Source organism: Platalea leucorodia (assembly GCF_965183815.1).
Source record: "Platalea leucorodia genome assembly, contig: HAP1_HAP1_SCAFFOLD_203, whole genome shotgun sequence".
Lineage (NCBI taxonomy): Eukaryota > Metazoa > Chordata > Aves > Pelecaniformes > Threskiornithidae > Platalea > Platalea leucorodia.
Window position 1 is genome coordinate 93,715 of NW_028121356.1, and position 21,547 is coordinate 115,261.

General features: G+C 48.5%; 1 protein-coding gene and 1 pseudogene across 2 annotated transcripts in view; both read left to right on the forward strand.

The window, feature by feature from the left end:
- Positions 1–10,995, forward strand: part of LOC309603811 (scavenger receptor cysteine-rich type 1 protein M130-like) — a gene marked incomplete at both ends in the record, with an annotated part of 85,869 nt that extends 74,874 nt beyond the window's left edge. Inside the window, one exon of the mRNA XM_082338716.1 lies at positions 10,895–10,995. Coding sequence (XP_082194842.1) covers positions 10,895–10,995 — 101 coding nt within the window. The remainder of the gene's footprint in view (positions 1–10,894) is intronic.
- Positions 10,996–11,232: 237 nt separating this feature from the next.
- On the forward strand, positions 11,233–12,188 carry LOC309603807 (olfactory receptor 14C36-like; annotated as a pseudogene). The gene has a single exon. The product of its transcript is annotated as an olfactory receptor 14C36-like (transcript).
- Positions 12,189–21,547: the final 9,359 nt, after the last annotated feature.

Consider the following 21,547-nt stretch of genomic DNA (forward strand, 5'->3'; position numbering starts at 1 on the left):
ATATTGAAAGAAGCGAAAAGCGCTGTTACTCAATATGGTATAAAATCACCATATACTCAATCTATATTACAGCACATTTTTTCAGCACAGTTATTAACTCCTTATGATTCTAGAATGATTGTCCAGATGCTATTACCACCATCGCAACAATTACAATTTTTCCAACATTGGCAAACTGCCTGCGATAGGGCAGCTTCAATACCTCGACAACAAGGCGATCCGTTATTCGGAATCCAGGCTCAAATGTTAATGGGCGCAGGGCCTTTTACGCAACCTGATTGGCAAGCGCAGTTTGCTACCGAGGCATTGCAATTGAGTCAGGAGTTAGCTTATAAAGCTCTTATTAACGTGCATGATGAGAAAATTAGACCTGCTTTTACCGCTGTAAGGCAGGGACCCACTGAATCGTACGGCAAGTTTAATGATCATTTGCACGCTGCAATTATGGCTCATCCAGATATGGATGAGGGAATGAAAGTAAAGTCCTTAGATATGCTTGCTTTTGATAACGCTAATGAAAAAACAAAAAGAGCACTCAGTGTGTTTCCAAGAGGATCCAGCACACAACAGTTGCTAGAGGCTGCTGAGCGAATGTTAGAACAAGAAAAGGCTATGGTTATGGCCGCAGCTGTAGGTGCAGCAGTGAAGCCGTTGGTATCAAAAAAGCAAGGGGGAAAAAAGGACAAGAAGTGCTTTAATTGTGGAAAACTAGGCCATTTTAAAAAAGAATGTAGGAGTCCAATTAATACTGAGGGTTGGAAAGAAAAATGGTGTACGAATTGTAAAAAAGATAATCACGACACCCAAGAGTGTCGGAAATCGGGAAACACGGCGCGGAGCGCGCCACACCCACGCGTGAAGACACAAGTGCAGGGTGCTTGGACCGCTGCGCAGCCGCCACAGCCAGTAGCGCCGGAGTGGACCTGGCAACAGCAGTAGACATAACCTTAACAATGTCTGAGGTTAAATTAATTGCTTCAGATCAACAAGGACCTCTAGGGCACGGGTTGAGTGCGTTGCTCATAGGCCGTTCTTCAATATCACGAAAAGGTATGTTTATAGCACCAGGACTCATCGATGCGGATTTCTGTGGAACCATAAAGATTATGGTATATACCTTAACGCCACCACTTACAATACCAGCACAGTCTAAAATAGCTCAATTAATACCATTTCATGCGTGTGTCCCTAAAGCGCATTCAATTGTACGGGGGCATGGAGGTTTTGGATCCACAGGAGTACCAAATGTGTTATTAGCAATAGATATTGCCAAGGGAAAACCTGAAGAAAGGGTAACATTAAGACATCCTAATGGACAATCTTTAGTACTGTCAATGTTAATTGACACGGGGGCAGATGTAACTATTGTCCCTATCACAAAATGGCCTCGTCATTGGCCACTGGTACCTGCAGCTAGCAGTGTTGTGGGAGTCGGGGGGGCACAATGCACGATGATTAGCAAATTACTGCTAGCATTCAATTTTGAAGACGGTGCCACTGTTACCACAAGGCCATATGTAATGTACTTGCCTGTAGCTCTTATAGGTCGGGATATATTATCCCAAATGGGAGCCAAACTTGTAACCCAGCATTTTTAGGAGCGGCCATGGTTGAGCAGCCCATCTTAAAACTCACCTGGACTATGACAACGCCAGTGTGGGTAGACCAGTGGCCGCTGAAACAGGAGAGGCTGCATATTTTACAAAATTTAGTTAAAGAACAGTTAGGAGCAGGTCACATTGTGCCTTCCAGAAGCCCTTGGAACACACCCATTTTTACCATCCCGAAAAAATCTGGAAAATGGTGATTGTTGCATGATTTACGAGCGGTGAATGCTGTAATGCAAAATATGGGGGCATTACAGCCAGGATTACCCTCCCCTGTGATGATCCCAGAAAATTGGGACTTCCTCATCATTGATTTGAAGGATTGTTTTTTTAATATTCCTTTGCATCCTGAAGATGCAGAAAAATTTGCATTTACAGTACCATCAATCAATAAACAGGAACCAGCAAAAGATACCATTGGGTGGTGCTACCTCAAGGAATGAAAAACTCACCTACTCTGTGTCAAAATTTTGTAGCATGGGCCTTACAACCATTCCGAATGAAACATCCATTTTTACTAGTTTTTCACTATATGGATGATATCTTAATTGCTGGAGAAAAAATGGATGTGGAAGGAACTTTACAAAGGTTAATAGAAACCTTAGAACCGAAAGGTCTTAAAATTGCTCCAGAAAAGGTACAAGGACAAAATCCATGGCAATCTTTAGGATGGACAATTACTGGGAGCACAGTCAGACCACAGAAGATCATACTCAAAACAGACATTAAGACGCTCTCAGATGTTCAAAAACTAATGGGAGATTTACAGTGGGTAAGGTCAGTTAGTGGAATAACTAATGATGATCTAGCTCCCTTGATGCCTCTGTTGGGAACCTCAACCAGAGCCGATGAACGACGAAGCCTGACGAAGGAACAAGAGCAGGCATTGGATCACATTCTAAAAAAGGTTTTGACAACAGTTGTACAAAGAAAAATTAGTGATTTGCCTTTGCAATTTTTAATTGTTAACTCATCACCCAACCGAAAACACTTAATAGGACTGATAATCCAAATAGATAGCCCACGCATCAACATTTTAAAGTGGGTATTTTTATCCTATCAATCAGCCAAAAAATACCGTCTGTACACGGATTGAACTATTAGCTAATATGATCATCAAAGGTAGAAGAAGGATTTGTGATCTGACAGGACAAGAACCTGAAACCCTGTTTGTACCTATAGCACAGAATTATTTAGATTGGCTTTTAGCAACATCAGAAATGTTTCAAATCGCTTTAGCCGAATATCCGGGTACTGTAACCAATAACTATCCTTCCATGAAAATTTTGCCGCTTTTACAAAATCAGGACTTTGAAGACATCCCTTATAGATCAGAAGTACCAGTTGAAGGGCTTACAGTATTTACTGATGCTGGTAGAAAATCGAAACGAGCTGCTATTGCTTGGTATGACAATAATCAATGGAATCATCAACTTCTTACAGGTCATACCGCCGACTCTTTACAAACCCTCGAGCTGAGAGCGGTGTTATGGGCCTTTCAACGCTGGCCCGACAAACCTCTAAATGTGATTTCAGATTCGCTCTACGTAGTAGGAACGGTACAGCGCCTGGAACGCGCTATGATCAAATCACTGAAGAATAACACCTTATATGTGTTATTAATGCAACTTTTATTTTTATTGAATCAACGCACTGAACGCTATTTTGTGACACATATTCGTAGCCATCAATTTGACCAAGGCTTGTCGATTGGAAACAACATAGCCGACAAGTTGGTTGCTACCATCTGGAAAAATGAAAATATTAACCTGTTTGAGCAGGCCCGTTTATCTCATGAATTTTTACCTCAATCTGCAAAAGTATTGGCGAAACAATTTGATTTAAAACTATCAGATGCCCGAGGCATCGTCCAATCCTGTCCTGCCTGCCAAAAATCAGGATTCGGTTTAGGTCTTGGGGTCAACCCTCGAGGTCTGGGAGCCCTACAATTATGGCAGATGGATGTCACCCACATCACAGAGGTTGGACGGCAAAAATATGTACACGTTAAGCATTGATACTTATTCGCCTGCAATCTGGGCCACTGCTCAAACAGGGGAAACGGCCAAACATGTTGTAAAACATATGTGTGCAGCCATCGCTGCTTTGGGGATTCCTCAAGAGATAAAAACAGATAATGGTCCTGCATATATCGCTAAAACATTCGAACATTTCTGCCACTTGTGGGGCATTCACAGAACCACAGGCATACCACACTCTCCTACAGGACAGGCGATCGTAGAACGCGCACATGCTACGTTAAAATTGCTGTTGCAAAAACAAAAGGGGGGAGAAATAGCCCCTGCTGAACGTCTTGCAAAAGCGATTTACGTTTTAAATTATTTAGGGTTAACAGGGGACCGTGAATCTCCTCCAATTGTTATACACCATATGTCATTTCAATCGGGAATACAGAAGATCGATTCAGTCTCGGTAAAAGTACGATATCGTGACTTAAAAACTGGAGAATGGAAGGGTCCTGCAGAAATTAAGATGGCAGGTCGAGGATATGTTTGTGTTTTGACAGACGAAGGTCCGAGGTGGGTGCCTAGCCGCTGGGTGAAACCATGGAGAGAAGAGTCAGGACCACAACAGGAGTTACCATGATAGGTTTTCTCACGTCATTCCTCTCCATCATTGGTAGTGGTCACTCATGGATTTCAGTACAACCACGTACAAATGTTTGGGTAAGTCTAGCTAGTAAAACAGGGCAAGATTCAATCTGTTTAGCGGCAGCAAATGCAGGCAACCCATTTATGACATGTTTAGTGCTGACTCCGATTGGCGGTAAAGAGTGGGAGTATGTTTGTAACTCCTCCACCATCAGGCATGCATGCAGAGATATAGCTAACGACGTCAATGATTTTGAATATTAAAAAACAAACCCACAGATCTTGAAGAAGTATTGAAAAATATTCAAAGGATTGTAAGTCAGATTTAGATTTCTGGACAGCAGATAAAACAATTCTAGAAAGACTAGCTCTTTACGTTTTAATTCATGGTTAGCTGGGTTAGGCATTTCAGGTTGGGGAAAAGATCTAGTTATCCATGGGTTTATATTATTATTGGGATTATCATTAACTATACTTATATTAAGATGTGTTTTTAAATATTGCATGAAAGCCGTGAAGCGTATGATGAATGGAGTCTGGATTGCTCAAAAACAAAAAGGGGGATTTGTGGGATATCTGAAAAGCCAAGGAGATGTAGTGAGCAACCCAGACTCAGACTATGTGGACTTAATCTGCATTTAACGCAAGAGGAATTCAAGGATGCTGCGAAGGTCGACTGCGGTTTGGAAGACATGAAACAAGCAGATTAAGAGGAAGAAACTATTGGCTTGCAATGTTGAAAACAAGATATGGGAGAAGCGGGCGGTGCGTGTGAACTATTGTTATGAACGAATCAGAATATCGCTAGTAGCGCATGAACAGCATATTGCCAAACATAGTTAACCAATTAGCGATAAGTTTATGCATGATTAGGAAGGCAAGAAACTATATTAACTAAGCTGTGTATGTAATAAACCGACATTCTGCTTGATCATATTGATCGTGTGCTGTGTCCGTGACTTCCGCGTCAGCACTCACATGCATTGGGACATCTCCAGAAAACCACAGCTTTGTCATTCCAGAAACAGAATCTGCCACCAACCTGCCTCCTGCCCCTGCCACAGCCCCCACTCAAGTCCAGAGAATCGGCCACCAGTGAAGCCGTCCGAACTCCATACATTACCCCCAGAGCATGAGGTGTCTTTCAGCCATACCTAATGTTTCTTTTGGCTCTTTCCAGCAAGCTCTTGATTCAGAACATTGGCTTTCCTCACTGCTCTCCAATACTGTTTAATTTTCTTCATTCACAGCACCAGCCAGCCCTCCAGATGCCTCATTTAGGTGGCCTTACTCATCCTGTGTCATGTGGATCTATGACATCCATAGCAGCATGTAGGTGCCTCAGTGCCGTTAGGTTAATTTTCGGTTTGCACTCCTTAGTTAATAATCTTCATGAGTAAAATTCACCTCTTCTCCACACATGTCTGTAGGACAGCTGTTTATGTTGGATGATGCCTTTCTAGACTCCCTATTCCTTAAAAAGAGAGGCACACAGTATCTGAACACTTTCAAAAAATTGTGCTTGGTAGCAAAACTAACCTGGATTAAACCTTTGATAGTAGGACAAAATTCAGCTGTGTGTGGACTGCAAAAGCAGTGAGGAACCCTCTCCTTTCTTCCTTTCTCCCCATCACTTGCTCAGGTCTTGGGAGGAGAAGAAATGAATAAAGGTGACATTCCTGGCTGCCAGTGACTGAATTCTGCTCCCATTAGTGTCCGATGTCGAGACCCTCAGCTTCAGCTGAATCTCTTCAGCTGAATCCTGAGCAATTGCAGGACACTACAGGTAATATAAGGAGTGACCTGTTTCATGGATTTGCTGCCCAAGGTAGAAAGTACCTCAGCAACCATCTCAGAGACACCACAGGAGGATCTAAAAGAAGACAAACATGGCCAATGTGAAAAGGATTAACAAGTGTGGTGGATTGACCCCAGCCAGTAACTAATCAGCCACCCAGTCACTTGCTCACTCCCCCAACAGCAGCCTGGGGAAGAGAACTGGAAAGGTAAAAGTGAGAAAAACTCATGGGTTGGAATTAAGGAAGTTTCATAAGTGAAGCAAAGCTGCATTCACAAGCAAAGCAAAAAAGGAATTCAGGCCATTGGCAGGGAAATGTTCAGCCATTTCCAGGAAACCTTCCAGGCCTTCATCACATCTAACAGTGACTTGGGAAGGCAAATGTCATAACCACAAATGTCCCCCCTTCCTGTTCCTTTCCTTGGGCTTTAATTGCTGAGTGTGATATCCTGTGATATGGAATATCCCTTTGGTCATTTGAGGTCAGCTGTCCTGGCTGAGTTCTCTCCCAACTTCTTGCCCAACCCCAGCCCAATCATTGGAAGGACACTGTGAGAGAGAGAGAAGGCCTTCATGTTGATTAAGCACTGTTCAGCAATAGCTAAAAGAGTTTTGGTCACAAATCCGAAACTTGGATCCCTATGGATTGCTATGAAGACAATGAACTCCATCCCAGCCAGCCAGGGCAGGCTGGCCTTTTTGGATGGTGTGAGAATGAGAACAGTGAAGAATTTGAGAGGGGGGAAAAGGGAAGCAGTAACTTAAAGATGAGGCCAGGGATGTTATCGGGACTGTTTGGGGTGCCTGTGCTGCTGCCTTGTACCTGATGTGAATTATTTCCACAGTCAGAGGGAACCTGAGGGCTTTCCCTCATGCTGAGGACATGGAGAGGTGAGGAATGAGAGCGTCATTCAGGCTGGAAGGGACCTTGCTAGATATCTGTAGGAAACATCCTGCTCAATGTAGGGTCACACCAGGTTGTTCCTGGCTTTATCCAGATGGGTCTGAGAAACTTCCAGGCATGCAGAGTGCAAAATCTCTGGGAAATAGATTCCCATGTCTGGCTGTCCTCATGTTGCAAAACTTTCTCCCTATATGGAGCCTGCCCCTCTCGCATTTCAGCTCATATTGCCTCCTGTGCTCCTGCCTTGCACCACAGTGTCTTCTTGGGAACCTCACCATAGGCAATGCGAGTCTGTTGCATCCTCCCCACAAAGCCCTCCATTCTCCAGGGTGAACAAGCCCAGCTCCCTCAGACTCTCCTAACAGGACAAGTGCTCCAACCTTGACCATCTCTGTGGCCTTCCACTGAAATTTGCGGATCCTCCAGCTTGTCAATGTCTCTCCGGCATTGCGGGCAACCAAAACCTGGGCAAGTATTCTGGATGCAGTGTCACAAGTGCTGATCAGAGGGAGAATATCACTTGCCCTGGCTGTGCTCCTGCTCACACAGCCCAGGCTGTTGTTGGCCACCTTTGCTGATGGCTCATTTTTTGCTTAATGGAACCCAAAGACCAGCAGACCCTTTCCTGCGGAGCTGCTACCCACCTAGCCAGTCCCTGTCCTAGGATATTTCAGAGCCTACATCCACTTCAGGAGCAGGACTTAGGTGGAAGCTTTACTGGATATCATGAGGTTTCTATGTCCTTTGGGTTGGCAGCCCTGCCCTGCTCTCCTCACTGGGATGTCTTCTACAAACGTTATCAAAAATTACTCTCTCCTATCCTCCAGGTCACTCAAAAGATGTGAAACAGGGCAGGTTGCAAGCTAGGCCCCTGCAAAACCCTACTAGCTAGATGCTTCCAGACAGAGCACCACGCATGTACCACACTCCTCCAAGCCCAACTACTCTCCAGGTGTTTTTTTACAAAACTACTTATCTACCCATTCAGCCCATAATATCCTAACTTGGACACAAGAAATTTCTGGAGGGATGATGCTGAAAGCCTTGATGACTTCCAGGTAAAAGAGCCTCTCTGCTCTCCCTGCATCCAGCAATCCTGTCCTTTCATCACAGAAAGCAAAGAGGATGGCCAGGAACAAGCTCCTCTGGGTAAATCCAGTCGCCTTCTCTTTCAGACACCCAGAAATGGGATTGGTGTGGACAAGAGATGGGGCACAGTCTTTCATTTCCCTGCTCATCATTTGGGCATTCTGGAAAGGTGTATGCATTGTAGAGATGCTGCCAGTGATCAGGGAGTTCCCAGAGTCTTCGTGACCTATCAAAGATGCTGGAGAGTGGCCTCGCTGTGACATTGTCCTGCTCACTCAGCTGCCTGGGATGCTGCCCCTCCTGTCCCACAGACTGGTAAAAGATTGATTGTTCAAGGGACCCCTGACTTGGTCCCCATCCACTGCTGCCTGGTCTCCTCCAGAGTTCTACCTCAAGGCACAAAGGCCTGGGAGACCTTGCTGGGGAAGTCTGAGGCAAAGAGGACACAGAGAGTCTCACATCTATCTACACCTGCTCTTCTTAAATTCAGCAGTGGCCACACAGGATCTTTGTTTCTTCTTTAACTGTTCCTGAAGCAGTGAACACTCCTTATGGTGCCCTTCAATTGCCTTTCAAGTTTAGACTGAGTTTTGATCTGGGCCCTTGCTTTGCTTGGAGGATGCTGTCCCTGAAAAGCAGCTGTCCTGAACTCTGCCACCGTGCCTTGGCAGTTTATTCCATCAGCATAACAGCTCTGTCTCCGACATTAACATTGCGCTCATCGTGTCTGTGCTCCTGGCTGAAAGCACTGCTGCACATTTGGGCTGAAGCAACACAGCTGTGGAACCAGTGGAGCTCGTATTTGCCATAAGGAACCCTGGTACTAAGTGACCAAGACCCTGCGTGTGCAAAAGCTTTGCTTCAGAGCAGAGACAAGGCACGGGCAAAAGAGAGCTGCATGTCTTTCTAGCCCCAGGTCTAAGGACCCACGATGAAATGCCTAAATTCACTCAACAGAACATGTCCTCCCACCTTGGAGAAATTAGATCCTTCTCAGTAACCTTCCATGTGTCCTGTCTAAGGATGGGACAAAAAAAGTAATTCTCATGCACAATTATTTTTCTAATAGGAGTAATGACACTGCAGGGGAGAAGTTGAGGGAGGGAACATCAGTGATGCCTTCAGCCTGTTTCCCAGCAGGTTCCCCTGGAGCCCCAGGGACACCTGGAGGGAGCCCAGAGGGGCAGAGAAAGTGGTGCCTTGGGCTGGGCCTCTGCTGCTGAGCTGGGCTGGGCTCCTGGGATGGAGGGAGCTGCTGGCAAGTGGGCAGCACTGCAGAGAGACAGCTCTGCCCAGGAGCAGCTCCTCTGCAAAGCGCAGCAGGGCTGAGGGCACTGCCTGCAGGCAGCGAGGGGAGAGGAGCGAGGCAGAGAGAGGTTAAAGGAAATCAGGAGTGGGAAGGCTTTGATCTGGGAGCTCACTGGAGGAGAAATCTTCACAGCCCTCTACATGGTAAGTATCTTGGTGCAGGGCAATGTAGCTGGTTTTCCTGGAGGAATCTCCAGAAGCTGGCACATCCCACAGCCTATGGGATCTTTCAGGAGGCTTCTCACAGTTTCTCTAGTGTAGAGGAGGAGGACGTGCTCCAAAGCAGGGACTACCTGCTGCACCATCAGAGGAACAGAGCATGACAGCTGTCTTCTCTCGGGGATGGCTGCAGGGTGTGAAGGTGGGTGTGCAGCCAGGGGTGCCCAGGGCTGTCCTTCTGAGCAGGGTCCCTGCAGCCCAGGGGGCTGTGTGCTGGGGCAGGGACTCTGCCGCCTGCCAGGGTCAGCACTCAGCCTGTCGGATGAATTCACCATGGTGCTGCGGGGAGAAGCTGTGGGTGGACAGAGTGACCCCCAGCAAGGCAGGGTCCTTCTGCTGTTGAGAGGGTGCTGCGTGGGTCAGGGCTGCTCAGGCAGGACCTGCACCTCCTCTGCAGCCAGAGCTCCAGCAGAGCCGTGGTGCAGCTCTGCAGCCACGGGCCCAGTTCCCTCTGCAGAGCCCAGGGGCTGAGAGCAGCTGCCCGGCAATGGTGGTGTCTGGGAGGTGGCATGCACAGCTGGGGAAGGGGAACGCTGTCTGAGTGCCCCAATGCCTCTGCCCTGGCCTCTCTCAGCCACACCCTCACTGTGTCTTTCCTTGTTCCTCCACTGGTCTGTGTTACTGCTATTGTTATCTTGTTCTTGCTGCCAGGCTTTCTGGAGAGGTGGAGTTTCAGCTGCAGAGTCACACACTGATCTTGTGGGTCCTTTCATGCAGGTGTGTCCATGGGAACAAGTGTCCCAGCTTTCATCTCACCTGTGGGGCTGTGTGCAATGCGGTCAGTGCATCTAAGGAAAGAGCTGAATCTCCCTCACTCAAATGCCATCATTAGGACACTTGGCCATCTCCTTGAGGATTCCTTACAGGCTGTGAGCTTCCCTCCAGGATGCAAACCTGTCCTATAAGCACCTTTGTGTTATCTGAAATCCCCATGGAGAAGTGCAGAGATGCTATGACAGAGAACGTTCTTTTGGGTTTGTGAAATGAGCCCTGTGTATCCTTGGCTAGAAGTGGTGGGCTGAGACCTTGAGAGAGTGTGAGACATTTAGTGGTCTGTGGTGGATTCCTCTGCTCTCAGCAGTACCGTGTGTTTTTTCAGGGGACCACGGGACTGTGATCACCCTCCATCTCTAGAAAAATGCAAGCCCAAGACAGCTGGGAGCAAGACGGTAGGAAAGACCAGCTCCCCTCAGTCTGCACTAAACCACAGGCACTCCTCTTGCCTTGCAGGACTTGCTGTGTTCTCCCTAAGGGCAACAGAAATGCTGACATCCAAGAATACTCACCAGGGGAGATGGGGGGGAATTGTACAAAAACCTAGATCTCTGAAACTGCCTTTGCCATCCCCGTTCCTTAGCACTGGGAGCGCGGATGCTGACGGGCCCTTCTGCGTTGTTTTCACCTGACAAAGTTGAACACGAGGACTGGTCCCTGCCCCTCCCCACTTCTGCAGAGTAGGGCTGGCTTATTGAGAGCCCATGGGCAGAGGCTCTGCTCTGCATTGCACACTCGGATAGCACCAGGCTGAGCTGCAGCCACAGAGCTGAAGGAAGCTCTCCTAGAAAAACAAATGGGTGTCTGTGTGTGGCAGGGGCAGGGTCTATTGGAAATGGCTTTGATTTCGCTCAGACACGTCTCCCCTAACTTCTCACTCTCTTTTCTCTTATGACGGTGCCCCATGCCCAGAAGCAGCAGATGTCCAACAGCAGCTCCATCACCCACTTCCTCCTCCTGGCGTTTGCAGACACGCGGAGCTGCAGCTCTTGCACTTCTGGCTCTTCCTGGCCATCTACCTGGCTGCCCTCCTGGGCAACGGCCTCATCATCACTGTTGTAGCCTGCAACCACCGCCTCCACACCCCCATGTACTTCTTCCTCCTCAACCTCTCCCTCCTCGACCTGGGCTGCATCTCCACCACTCTCCCCAAAGCCATGGCCAATTCCCTGTGGGACACCAGGGCCATCTCCTGTGCAGGATGTGCTGCCCAGCTCTTTCTGTTTGTATTTTTCATTTCAGCAGAGTATTTTCTTCTCACTGTCATGGCCTATGACCGCTACGTGGCCATCTGCAAACCCCTGCACTACGGGACTCTCTTGAGCAGCAGAGCTTGTGTCCACATGGCAGCAGCTGCCTGGGGCAGTTGTTTCTTCTATGCTGGACTGCACACGGCCAATACATTTTCACTCCCCCTCTGCCAAGGCAATGCTGTGGACCAGTTCTTCTGTGAAATCCCTCACATCCTCAAGCTCTCCTGCTCAGATGCCTACCTCAGGGAGGCTGGGCTTCTTGTGGTTAGTGTCTTTGTGGGCATTGGGTGTTTTATTTTCATCATGCTGTCTTATGTGCAGATCTTCAGGGCCGTGCTGAGGATCCCATCACAGCAGGGACGCCACAAAGCCTTTTCCACGTGCCTCCCTCACCTGGCCGTGGTCTCCCTTTTTATCAGCACTGCCATGTTTGCCTACCTGAAGCCCCCCTCCATCTCCTCCCCATCCCTGGATCTGGTGGTGTCAGTTCTGTACTCAGTGGTGCCTCCAGCAGTGAACCCCCTCATCTACAGCATGAGGAACCAGCAGCTCAAGCATGCAGTGTGGAAAATGATGACTGCATGTTTTTTTGAAGCAATAAACTGCCCATCATCTACTGCGTAGTAGTTATTATGTAACTCATTGCAGGACCAACCTGTCTTCTGTATTTTTTGTTGTTTGTGGGGGTTTCTCAATTGTGATAATGTTGTCATCTCCTTTCTAATTCACTGTCTGCTTTTCTTTTCTGACCGAGTGGCTGTGTAAATGAGGAGCCATGCTCCCTGTGTTTGTAAACAAAATAAAGGACCCTGCAGCAACTATTTTTTTCCTGACATCCTTCCTCCAAGGCCTTTTTGGAGCTGCAGGGACAGTTCCTGTGTGCATGGGTGGAGGGGAAAAGAGTCCCGGCATGGCAGCACTGCCAGGGAGCACCAGCACTTGGTCTTCAAGAGCTGCTCTCTTGCCACTTCCACACTCTCCTTCTGATCCCTTGTGTTGGTGTCAGCCCTGAGTGCTCTGGCAGCCTGGTCACAATGGGCACTTCCATGACAGAGCTGGCCTCCATAGCAGCGCTTCCATAAAGAAGGGTGATCTCCTCAGGGCCGTGCCTGAAGGCTTAGGTCTTCTTTCAGAGTTGCTGTCAAGAACAAGCTCAAGAAAGTGCCCTGGGGAGGAAAACATAAGTGAACATCTAATGTGTGTGAGTGTGCAGGGCTGGGGCACACAGCAGTGTCCCTTGCACAGCCAGGCCTCCTGCGAAAGACTTGAAGGACCAGCAGAGCAGGGTCTGGTCTGTGCCCATGTTTGCCTGACACCCTGGGCAAGGTGCCCCGGGGCAATGGCCACAGACCAGCCCCTTGCAACCACCATTGCCAGCACTGGCCTCTCACTCCAGCTCGGAGAGGTTCTTTGTCCCTCCATGGAAGGACACCAGAGGAGTAGGTCAGCAGTCCATGTTTGCATTGTACAGAGGAAATGTAAGCATGCACATCACGTACATGACGTGAGATGAACCTGAGTGAGCAGAAATGCCATCAGCTATTCCTTGGGGTTCCAAGGAGGCCTGTGGGATAGACACTGCCTCCAGGTCACTTCACGTTGGGAGCAACATCCCCTGGGAAACCACCCGAATGCAGCATTGGGATGTGCTTCCTTGAGCCGAGGTCCCTGTGTCCATTCCTCATGACGAGCGGCATCTCAGACAGGTGCAGAGCAGGGCGATACACTGCAGGGCTGAGGTGCCTCCCAGCCTCTGGCAGTGGCAGCAGGAGGCCATAGAGCCATTATGCCTGCTGCAGTGCCCTGCCTCCGCACATGCAAGGGAAGGGCTCGTGCCTCTGAACACCCCTGTGTGTATGAGGAGTGCATGAGTCCAGCTGAGGTATGGGCACCTCACAGATGTGTGTGACTCCAGGAACAAACCCCACTGGCCCAGGGAGATTCATCTCACCCGCCTTGGACAGGCTCATTGCAAATGCTCCTGTCTGCTCATGCTACCCTTTCCGGGTTGTGCCCTCAAAGGTGTCAGAGGCATCAGAGAGGTTCTGGGGTCCTTGGAAAAGGCAGACATCAAACCTTTCTTCAAGAAATGCAAGAAGGAGGACTGGGAGAATTACAGGCTGGTCATCGTTACATCTTTCCCCGGGAAGGGAATGGGCCAAATACTGCTGCAGCCATTTCCAGGTACTTGTAGGAGAAGAAAGGCATTGCTGAACCTGTGCGGGTAGGGGAAAGAAGGGGATGTTTTGTTCCTGGGCCTTAGCAAGGGTTTTGACATGGTTTCCCGTAATCTCTTTATAGCCAGATTGGTCCCCAGTCCAGGTATCTGGACTGAAGAAGTGGGTGATGTAGTGGGTGGGAAGGTGGCTGTTGGATCCAGCCCAAATGTCAGCAGTGGTAGAGTCCTCCTCGTGGCCATTCCTAGTGGCATCCCTCAGTGCAAGCAGTGGGGCCAACACTGTTGACTGTCTTCATTAACTGCCTGGATAATGTGCTGGAGTGCCTTTTCAGCTCCTTTGTGGATGATGCCAAACTGGGCAGACCCGTTCCGCAACCTCATCTTGTTCACCCTGCCTTGAGCAGGATAGCTGGACAAGGTGATGTTCAGGGGTCTCTTCCAAGCTGAGTTATTCTAGGATTCAATGAATCTTTTCCTTGGAGAGCTTTTTGAAGACAGAAGAGACAGAGGAAGAAGGAGAAACAGAGAGGCAGAAGTAGAGGCATATAATGCACCAATATAAATACAACGTTCCTCTGAGGAACGTTTCTCTGCTCAAATGGTTGGTAGGAAATCTATTAGATAAATATGATGAAACAAGGTTACTTGTATCTGCTCACGTACATCTATCTGCTTGCTGAAGGGTGATGGCTGGATACGGTATCATGTGGTCAAATGTGTCTCAGGAACTCATAATCCATTAGGAAGCCGATGGCTGTGAAGGGGGCTGTGAGGTCACTTCTGCCTCTGGAGGTGAGAGGCCAACAGCAGGAATGTGTCTGGGAAAGGCACTGTGAGGTCACTTCTTCCTGAAACAGCTGATAGTTCAGCCCTTGACTCATGGCTGGGATATGTGCTTCTAAACTCACCTCTGCCGGTGTCTCTGACAGGCCAGCGGAAGGCACCTGGTTGGCACATTGGCTGGGAGACCCCCTCTGCCGAAGGACCTAGGCTCACTCCAGGAAGGGGGCTTCTATTTTGGCTGTCCTGTCTCTTCTGCCTGAGTACAGGATGGGACAGCGACAGGCACGCAGCTTGGTCGTGTCTATCCGAGAAGCTGAAAGGCTCACAGCCTTGGAAGATCATGGTGAGGTTACTTCTGTCCGGTCAGATGAAGGGCTGCAAGAAGGCTGATGGGTTTGGATGCCTGTTTACAAGGGTGGTTTCCCAGATGCTGGAACTTTCCCTGGATGTAGGAAAGAGCAGGAGAGAGAGACAGTGCCACACAGTGCAGCTTGGATGGTGGAGATTGGACATGAGGAGGAAGAAATGCCACTCAGAGGGTGGTGCTGTGGTAGATGAAGTCCTCCAGAAGGAGTATGAGATCAGTCCATCTCCTGGTGTTCGAAGGAACAGAGTGTGAGGGTTGACAGCCATTGGTGAATGTATGGAAATGGCAGGGTGAGAGCAAGGTGAGGAAGCGAGATGGGTGTCTGCAGCCTGCGGGGCAAAAGAAGCAGCTGTGGGACAGCGTAGGACAAGCTGTGGTGGAGATGGCAAAGAGCACTAGCAAGGCTGGAAGCGGCCAAGAGAAGCCAAGGCTGTTCCCTTTAACTATGGCAATCGTCTCTGCCACCAAGGCCTATGAGGAGACATGTTGTCCTAAGGCAGTGGGGAGGCCTCCTTGCACACCCCCAGTTAAGGCTGGGAGCTGTCATAGCCTTGTCCTGCACTCACCGTCACCCCCCCACATCCCACTGCCCCAGGAAGAGCCCTGAGCAATGCGTGAGGGACAGGACCTGCCTTCCCCGGGGCTGGGGGTCAGCGCTTGGCCTTGCTGCTTCATAAAACAAAGCCAGGGTTTCCTCAGCATCTGAGCTGCCTGCACATTCCCTTTGCCTGCCTGCAATCATGGCCTCCAATTATCTGCTCTAACGAGTCCCTGGGGAGGCTTTGCCAGTAATGGCCCTCAGTGGGGCTTATGAATACTTCAAGGTACTTGGGGTTTTGCTTTTGATGCTGACTCTTGGAGAGGTTTGTGCAATCTCCTCTCAGTGCCTGAGGTTCAAGGACTTGGCACAAAATACACCATGGGGCTCATTAAAATAAAGCAAGCCCTAATGAGCTATGTCTCTTCCTGTCATTTTCTTCAAGTCTTCAAGAGTTGTACAGATAATTAGAGCTGTTTCCTAGCATAGTTAGGTGGAAAGATTTCAAAGAGCTTCTAATAAAAATGAGGTTTTATTTCCAAGGGTGTAGTTTATTACTTTTCAGTTTAGAGAAGAGGTGATGGCAGCATTCTCCAATAGATATTGCTGCAGGGTGTCTCCTCAGGAGGTCTGGACTGGTAGGAGAAGCTTCCCCTTGAGCTCTGACAACCTCCCACCTCACCTCCCCAACCCCACCATTTCTCTCCTTGCCCACCTGGGACTTTTCCTTACAGCAGACTTCTCCATTGATCTCTGCAGCTGGATGGTACAGCTCCTTTGCACCATCTCCCACCTGCTCTCCTTGGAGACCTGGCTGCACACAGGCACAGAAGGGTTTTTCCTATTTGCAAGCAAAGGAAAAGTCAAGCATGGTCAAGTTCCATAAAGAAAACAGACTCTGCAAGCATCGGCTAAGTCCAAGCTGCCTCTAATGAGGTTGCCTTTCTACAGGGGATAATCTTAGGAGAACTATTTCTAGGTAGGGAGATACAAAGAAGAGAGATACAAACATAATTAAAGAGTTGGCTAAGGAGACAATTAGACTGCTGAAAGAGAGGCAAACTTTTAACTCCCTGATGTCAAAGCAGCAACTGAATGGGTGAGAGGAATCTGAATGAACCAAGAGTAAGGGGAGGAGAAAACTGGAGAATAAGGGAGTGGGCTTTTGTCTAGGCAGTCTGCATCTGAAAAGATGACGTTAGAAATGGTTCTTCTATCAAGAGAGGTGAAAATATAAGAAAGAGACAAGTTAAATTGCTATAAATAATTTTAATTTATTTCAATACTTTAAATTAAACTTAATTTGAATATAAATTCAATACACGGTATAACAGGCAGAATAGTGGTAATGAAGTTACACTGGAAGATTGCACTGGAAGATTGATATTTCTTTGGAATATCCCTTTTGAAAGGTCATGGGATTGGTAGAGGTCTCTTGGGAGTGAGGACAAACCAATGTTGCACCCATCTTTGAAAGAGGCCAAAAGGGCAACCCCGGGAACCCCAGGCTGTACAAGCTCACTTACGGGAGGAGTGAGCCTTCCCATGAGGGCTCTTGGGTGACATTGCTGGGCACCTCAAAGAGCAGAAGGTGTCCAAATGCAGTCAGCATGGATTAGCCAAGGGTAAATCATGCCTCACCAACCTGATGGCCTTCCTGATGAAGGAACTGCTTTTATGCACGAGGGGAGAACAGTGGCTGTCCTTTACCTCCACTCCAGCAAGACTTTTGACATGGTCTCCCTCGATAGCCTTGTACCCACATTGGGCCATTACAGTCTGGATGGGTCAACAAACAGATGGGTGAAACACCAGTTGGAGGATGAGGGTGAGAGAGCAGTGGAGAAGGGGTCATACCCTACCTGGAGGCCGGTGGGACATACTGGGGCATTGTGGGGCAGCACAGGGGACTCTCCTGAGCCCTGTGCAGTTTAACACCTGTATCCATGACCCAGAGGAGGCAACTGTCACCACGTTTGTGGATGGCACTAAATTGGGAGGACCATTCCTGTGCCCTAGGGATGCCATTCAAGACAAAGCTGACAGGCAGAAGGACTGTCCTGTCAGGAACTTCAGGAGACAGAAGAAGGACAAAGAACAGGTCCTGTGCCTGGGAGAGCCCTACAGCCTGCAGTTGCAGGGGCTGGGGACAGCCTGGCTGGGGAGCAGCTCTGCGGAAAAGGCCCTGGTGGTGGTGGGGGACAGAAGGCAAAACAGGACCCAGCAGTGAGACCTGGTAGCCAAGGCAGCCAGCAGGGTCCTGGAGTCTCACCAAAAGAGCGAGGGCAGTGATTGTCTCCCCCTGCTCATCACTCCTTAGACCACCTGTACACAACCGTGTCCATTTTTTGGCCCCCACTGGGGAAGGGGAGGAGGGAGGGAGCGCCTGTGGGGCTGCTGGGCTCTTGGCCAGAGATCACCAGCACAGCAAGGGAGGTGTTGGTAACTGGCAGGGAGTTGAGTGGAGAGTCATCGAGCTGCTGAGCGGCTGGAGCACTTGCCTGGGAGGAGAAAGTGGAGGAAAGGGCCTCGTTCAGCCTGCAGAAGGGAAGGCATTGAGAACCTTACAGTGACCTGCCAGTCCCCATGGGGAGGTTTTCAGGAATATGAAACCGGTCTTGTACCCATATTGCTTGGCAGGAGAAAAATAGGCAATCGTCAGATGCTGAAATGAGGAAGTTTCTGGATAGAGATAAGGCAATGAGATATCTGCAGAGCATGGGGTGCTTTGGGTTGTAAACAGAAGTTAAACCAGTCACCTGACTTGGGATCTCACTCAATGGAAATGTTCAATATTTGTCATAACCAGGCCACGAGCACATGATCTAGCTGGAGCTGTCTGAGAATGGGCTTGGTTGAGAGACCAACTGTGGCAAGAGCTGTGGGACTTGGTGTGTAATGAGTGTCAGGAGGTAACTCGTTTCCTTTTGATAAATAATGCCAGTGGAGCTGGGTATCACTGAGCCCCAGAGGACGATGTCAGTGACCATGCAGCAAAGCTCCTTCCTCAGAGCTGGGATGTATGGCCAGAGATGGAAATGGCTGGTGGGTGGGACTGGTCTGGGACAAATTTTCCTGGAGTAGCTTCCCTGGGGTGTTCAGGGAACATGGCGCAGGACTCAGTCCTGCCCTACAGCAGTAGGTAAATAGGAACAGTACATATGTGACAAGACCAGCTTGGGTGAAGAGGGAACTCATGAGGAAGCTCCATAGGTAATGGAATCAGAGAGGAGGAGGGTGCAGAGAGTCACTTCAGAAGGAGGAATTTAGAAATAGGAGAGCCTTTTTTTTTTAAGAACAATTTTGGAAACCAGGGTGGGTTGAGTTACAGGAGCACAGATGCCTGGTGTCACCCTCCATCTGCAGTTTTCATTGGAGGGTCCAGGTCTCTCACAGTCCCTGGTGGTCACTCCCAGTCCCAGGTGAGTGTATCAGGCACACCAGGACCTCCTGAAGTGGCACTGGAGGCTTCTGGTCAGGAACTGAGCTCAGCTTGCAAAGAATTTTTCTCAACATGTATGTAGGACGGGCATATTTTCATCAGCTGAAATGTTTGAATACTTTTCAGAGAGAGAGAGAATGTTTTCCTGTGCTGCCATCATGAAACTCTCCAGGATGTGTACTGCTCTCAGGAGAAGAAACCTTGATCTTCCCGGCACTTGCTTGACCACTGCTCTGTCCAGTATGGAGTCTACTGAATCTCACTAATCTTCTAGGTATTCCCACATGTCCTGATTCAACTGACCATTTCTCAAGTCATCTTCTCCAGCAGACTGTCTGCACAGATGCCTGTTTGAGTGTTCATCTGGTTTTCCTCCTCCCATTACTCTCCATTCCCTCAGACCCTTCCCGAGTACCCAGGTGCTGCTTGGAGCTTCAGGCAGTTGAAAGCTTGCTGCTCCTGTCTCCTGACTGTCTCTGTAGCCAACGCCTTCATTGCCTTTCTCTCTGTCCTTTCCTACTAATCTCACTGCAGATTTTCCCCTCAAAAGTACAAGTGGGATTTAGTGGAGGCAACTTGGACTTCATGGACAGCTGACGAATATATTTTATTCTTTACTGAACTACTCTTGTTTTTTCTTTCTTTTTGATTTTGTTCTTGTTAACTAAGAGAAATGCTGTGTGTCTGTGCAGCCACTTCTCCAAGGAAAGCAGAAGGAAATGGAGGCTGAGACATTCAGCTCCAGCCTGAGTGGGAAAAGCTTCCATTTGAACATAAGTGATGTGAGTTTCAGGTGACCCGTGAGAGAAATGGCAGGTTGGAGAGGGGTGGGTGGGGGTGGGATGAAGAGTGTCTCTAGAGTGTCTGACAGAAAGGGTCTTGCTTTGCCCGCATGTTCATACTTCATCATGAGACCCTCTGGATCTATATGACTTGGAGATTGTCTATATTGTTTATTCTGTAAGCAGGAAAATAATGAAAATGCATAAATCTTTTACAAATGTTATTTCTTTTTGACATCTTCTCATTTAGACTATACTCCTGAACTCTCTCTAATGAACCACACAAGAACAGAGGCATTAAAGAGAACTGCAGAGGGCCATGGCATGTTAGGGTATCTGCATTTCCATGAGCCCTCTGCTGCCAAGTTCCCAAACTGCAGCTACCGAAAGGAGATTGAACAAGCCGCTGAAGAAGCCTTTAAAATGTGATTCAAATCTCCAGGACTCTGAGGGTGTCAGTGGGCGCCCTGAGGGCCATCACAGCTGAAGCCATGAAGGGAAGCAGGGGTGGAGGTACCCCTCCCTGGGGGCTGCCTTAAACTGGCAAGAGGTCAGCACTGGTTCCAGGTGACCAAGGCAATGTGCAGGTGGCTCTGCTGCTAATGCTCCTCAGTCACCTAAGATACCCCAGCACTGTACTTACTTATCACAGAATCATAGAAAGAATCATAGAATCACAGAATGGTTTGGGTTGGAGGGGACCTCTAAAGGTCATCTAGTGCAACCCCCCCTGCAGTTAGCAAGGCCATCTTCAATTAGATCAGGTTGCTCAGAGCCCCGTCCAACCTGACCTTGAATGGTTCCAGGCATGGGGCATCTACCACCTCTCTGGGCAACCTGTGCCAGTGTTTCACCACCTTCATCATAAAAAAGTTCTTCCTTATATCTAGTCTGAATCTCCCCTCTTTTACTTTAAAACCACTACTCCTTGTCCTATCACTACAGGTCTTACTCAAAAGTCTGTCCTCATCTTGCTTCTAAGCCCCCTTTAATTACTGAGAGGCAGCAAGAAGGCCTTCCCAGAGCCTTTTGTTCTCCAGGCTGAACAACCCCAACTCTCTCAGCCTTTCCTCACAGCAGAGGTGTTCCATCCCTCTGATCATTTTTGTGGCCCACCCTAGACCAGCTCCAACAGGTCCATGTCTTTCCTGTATGGAGCGCTCCAGAGAAACATTAGAAAAAGCATACTTTTTTCACTAATTATCCAGGAGAGCTTGGGGGATATTATGAATGTGCATAAATAGCTGAAGGGAAGGAATGAAGACAAGGGAGCCAAATTCTTCTCAGTAGTTCCCACTGTCAAGACAAAGGCTGATGGACACAGATAAAAATACATGTCATTCTATTTGAATGCAAGAAAACACTTTTTCACGGTGAGGGTGGTCAAGCACTGGAACAGGTTGCCCAGAGAGGCTGAGGAGCCTCCATCCATGAAGGTATTCCAAACCCACCTAGACAAGGTCCTGAGCAACCTGCTCTAGCTGACCGTGTCTCAGCTGGGGAGTTGCACTTGATGAACTCCAGAGGTGCCTTCCAATCTCAACATCTCTGTCATTCTGTGAGTGTGAAGGAGAAAAGTAAGATGGAAAGAAATGAACAACACATAGCCTTGATGGCAAACACAGTGGGATCCTGTGGAGAGGACCCACGCTGGAGCAAGGGAGAAGTGTGAGGAGGAAGGAGTGGCAGAGATGTTCTGTGCTGACCGTAAGCCCCATTCACCATCCCCCCAGCTCCTCTTGGGGTTGGGGTGGGTAGAAGAATTGGGAGCAATGGAGTAATTTGAGCCTGGGAAGAAGGAGTGGGGTGGGGAAGTGGTCTTGAATATTTTTCCTATGCTTTCTCTCTATCCAAATGTCTTCTAAATGGCAATAAATCCAATTGATCTTCCC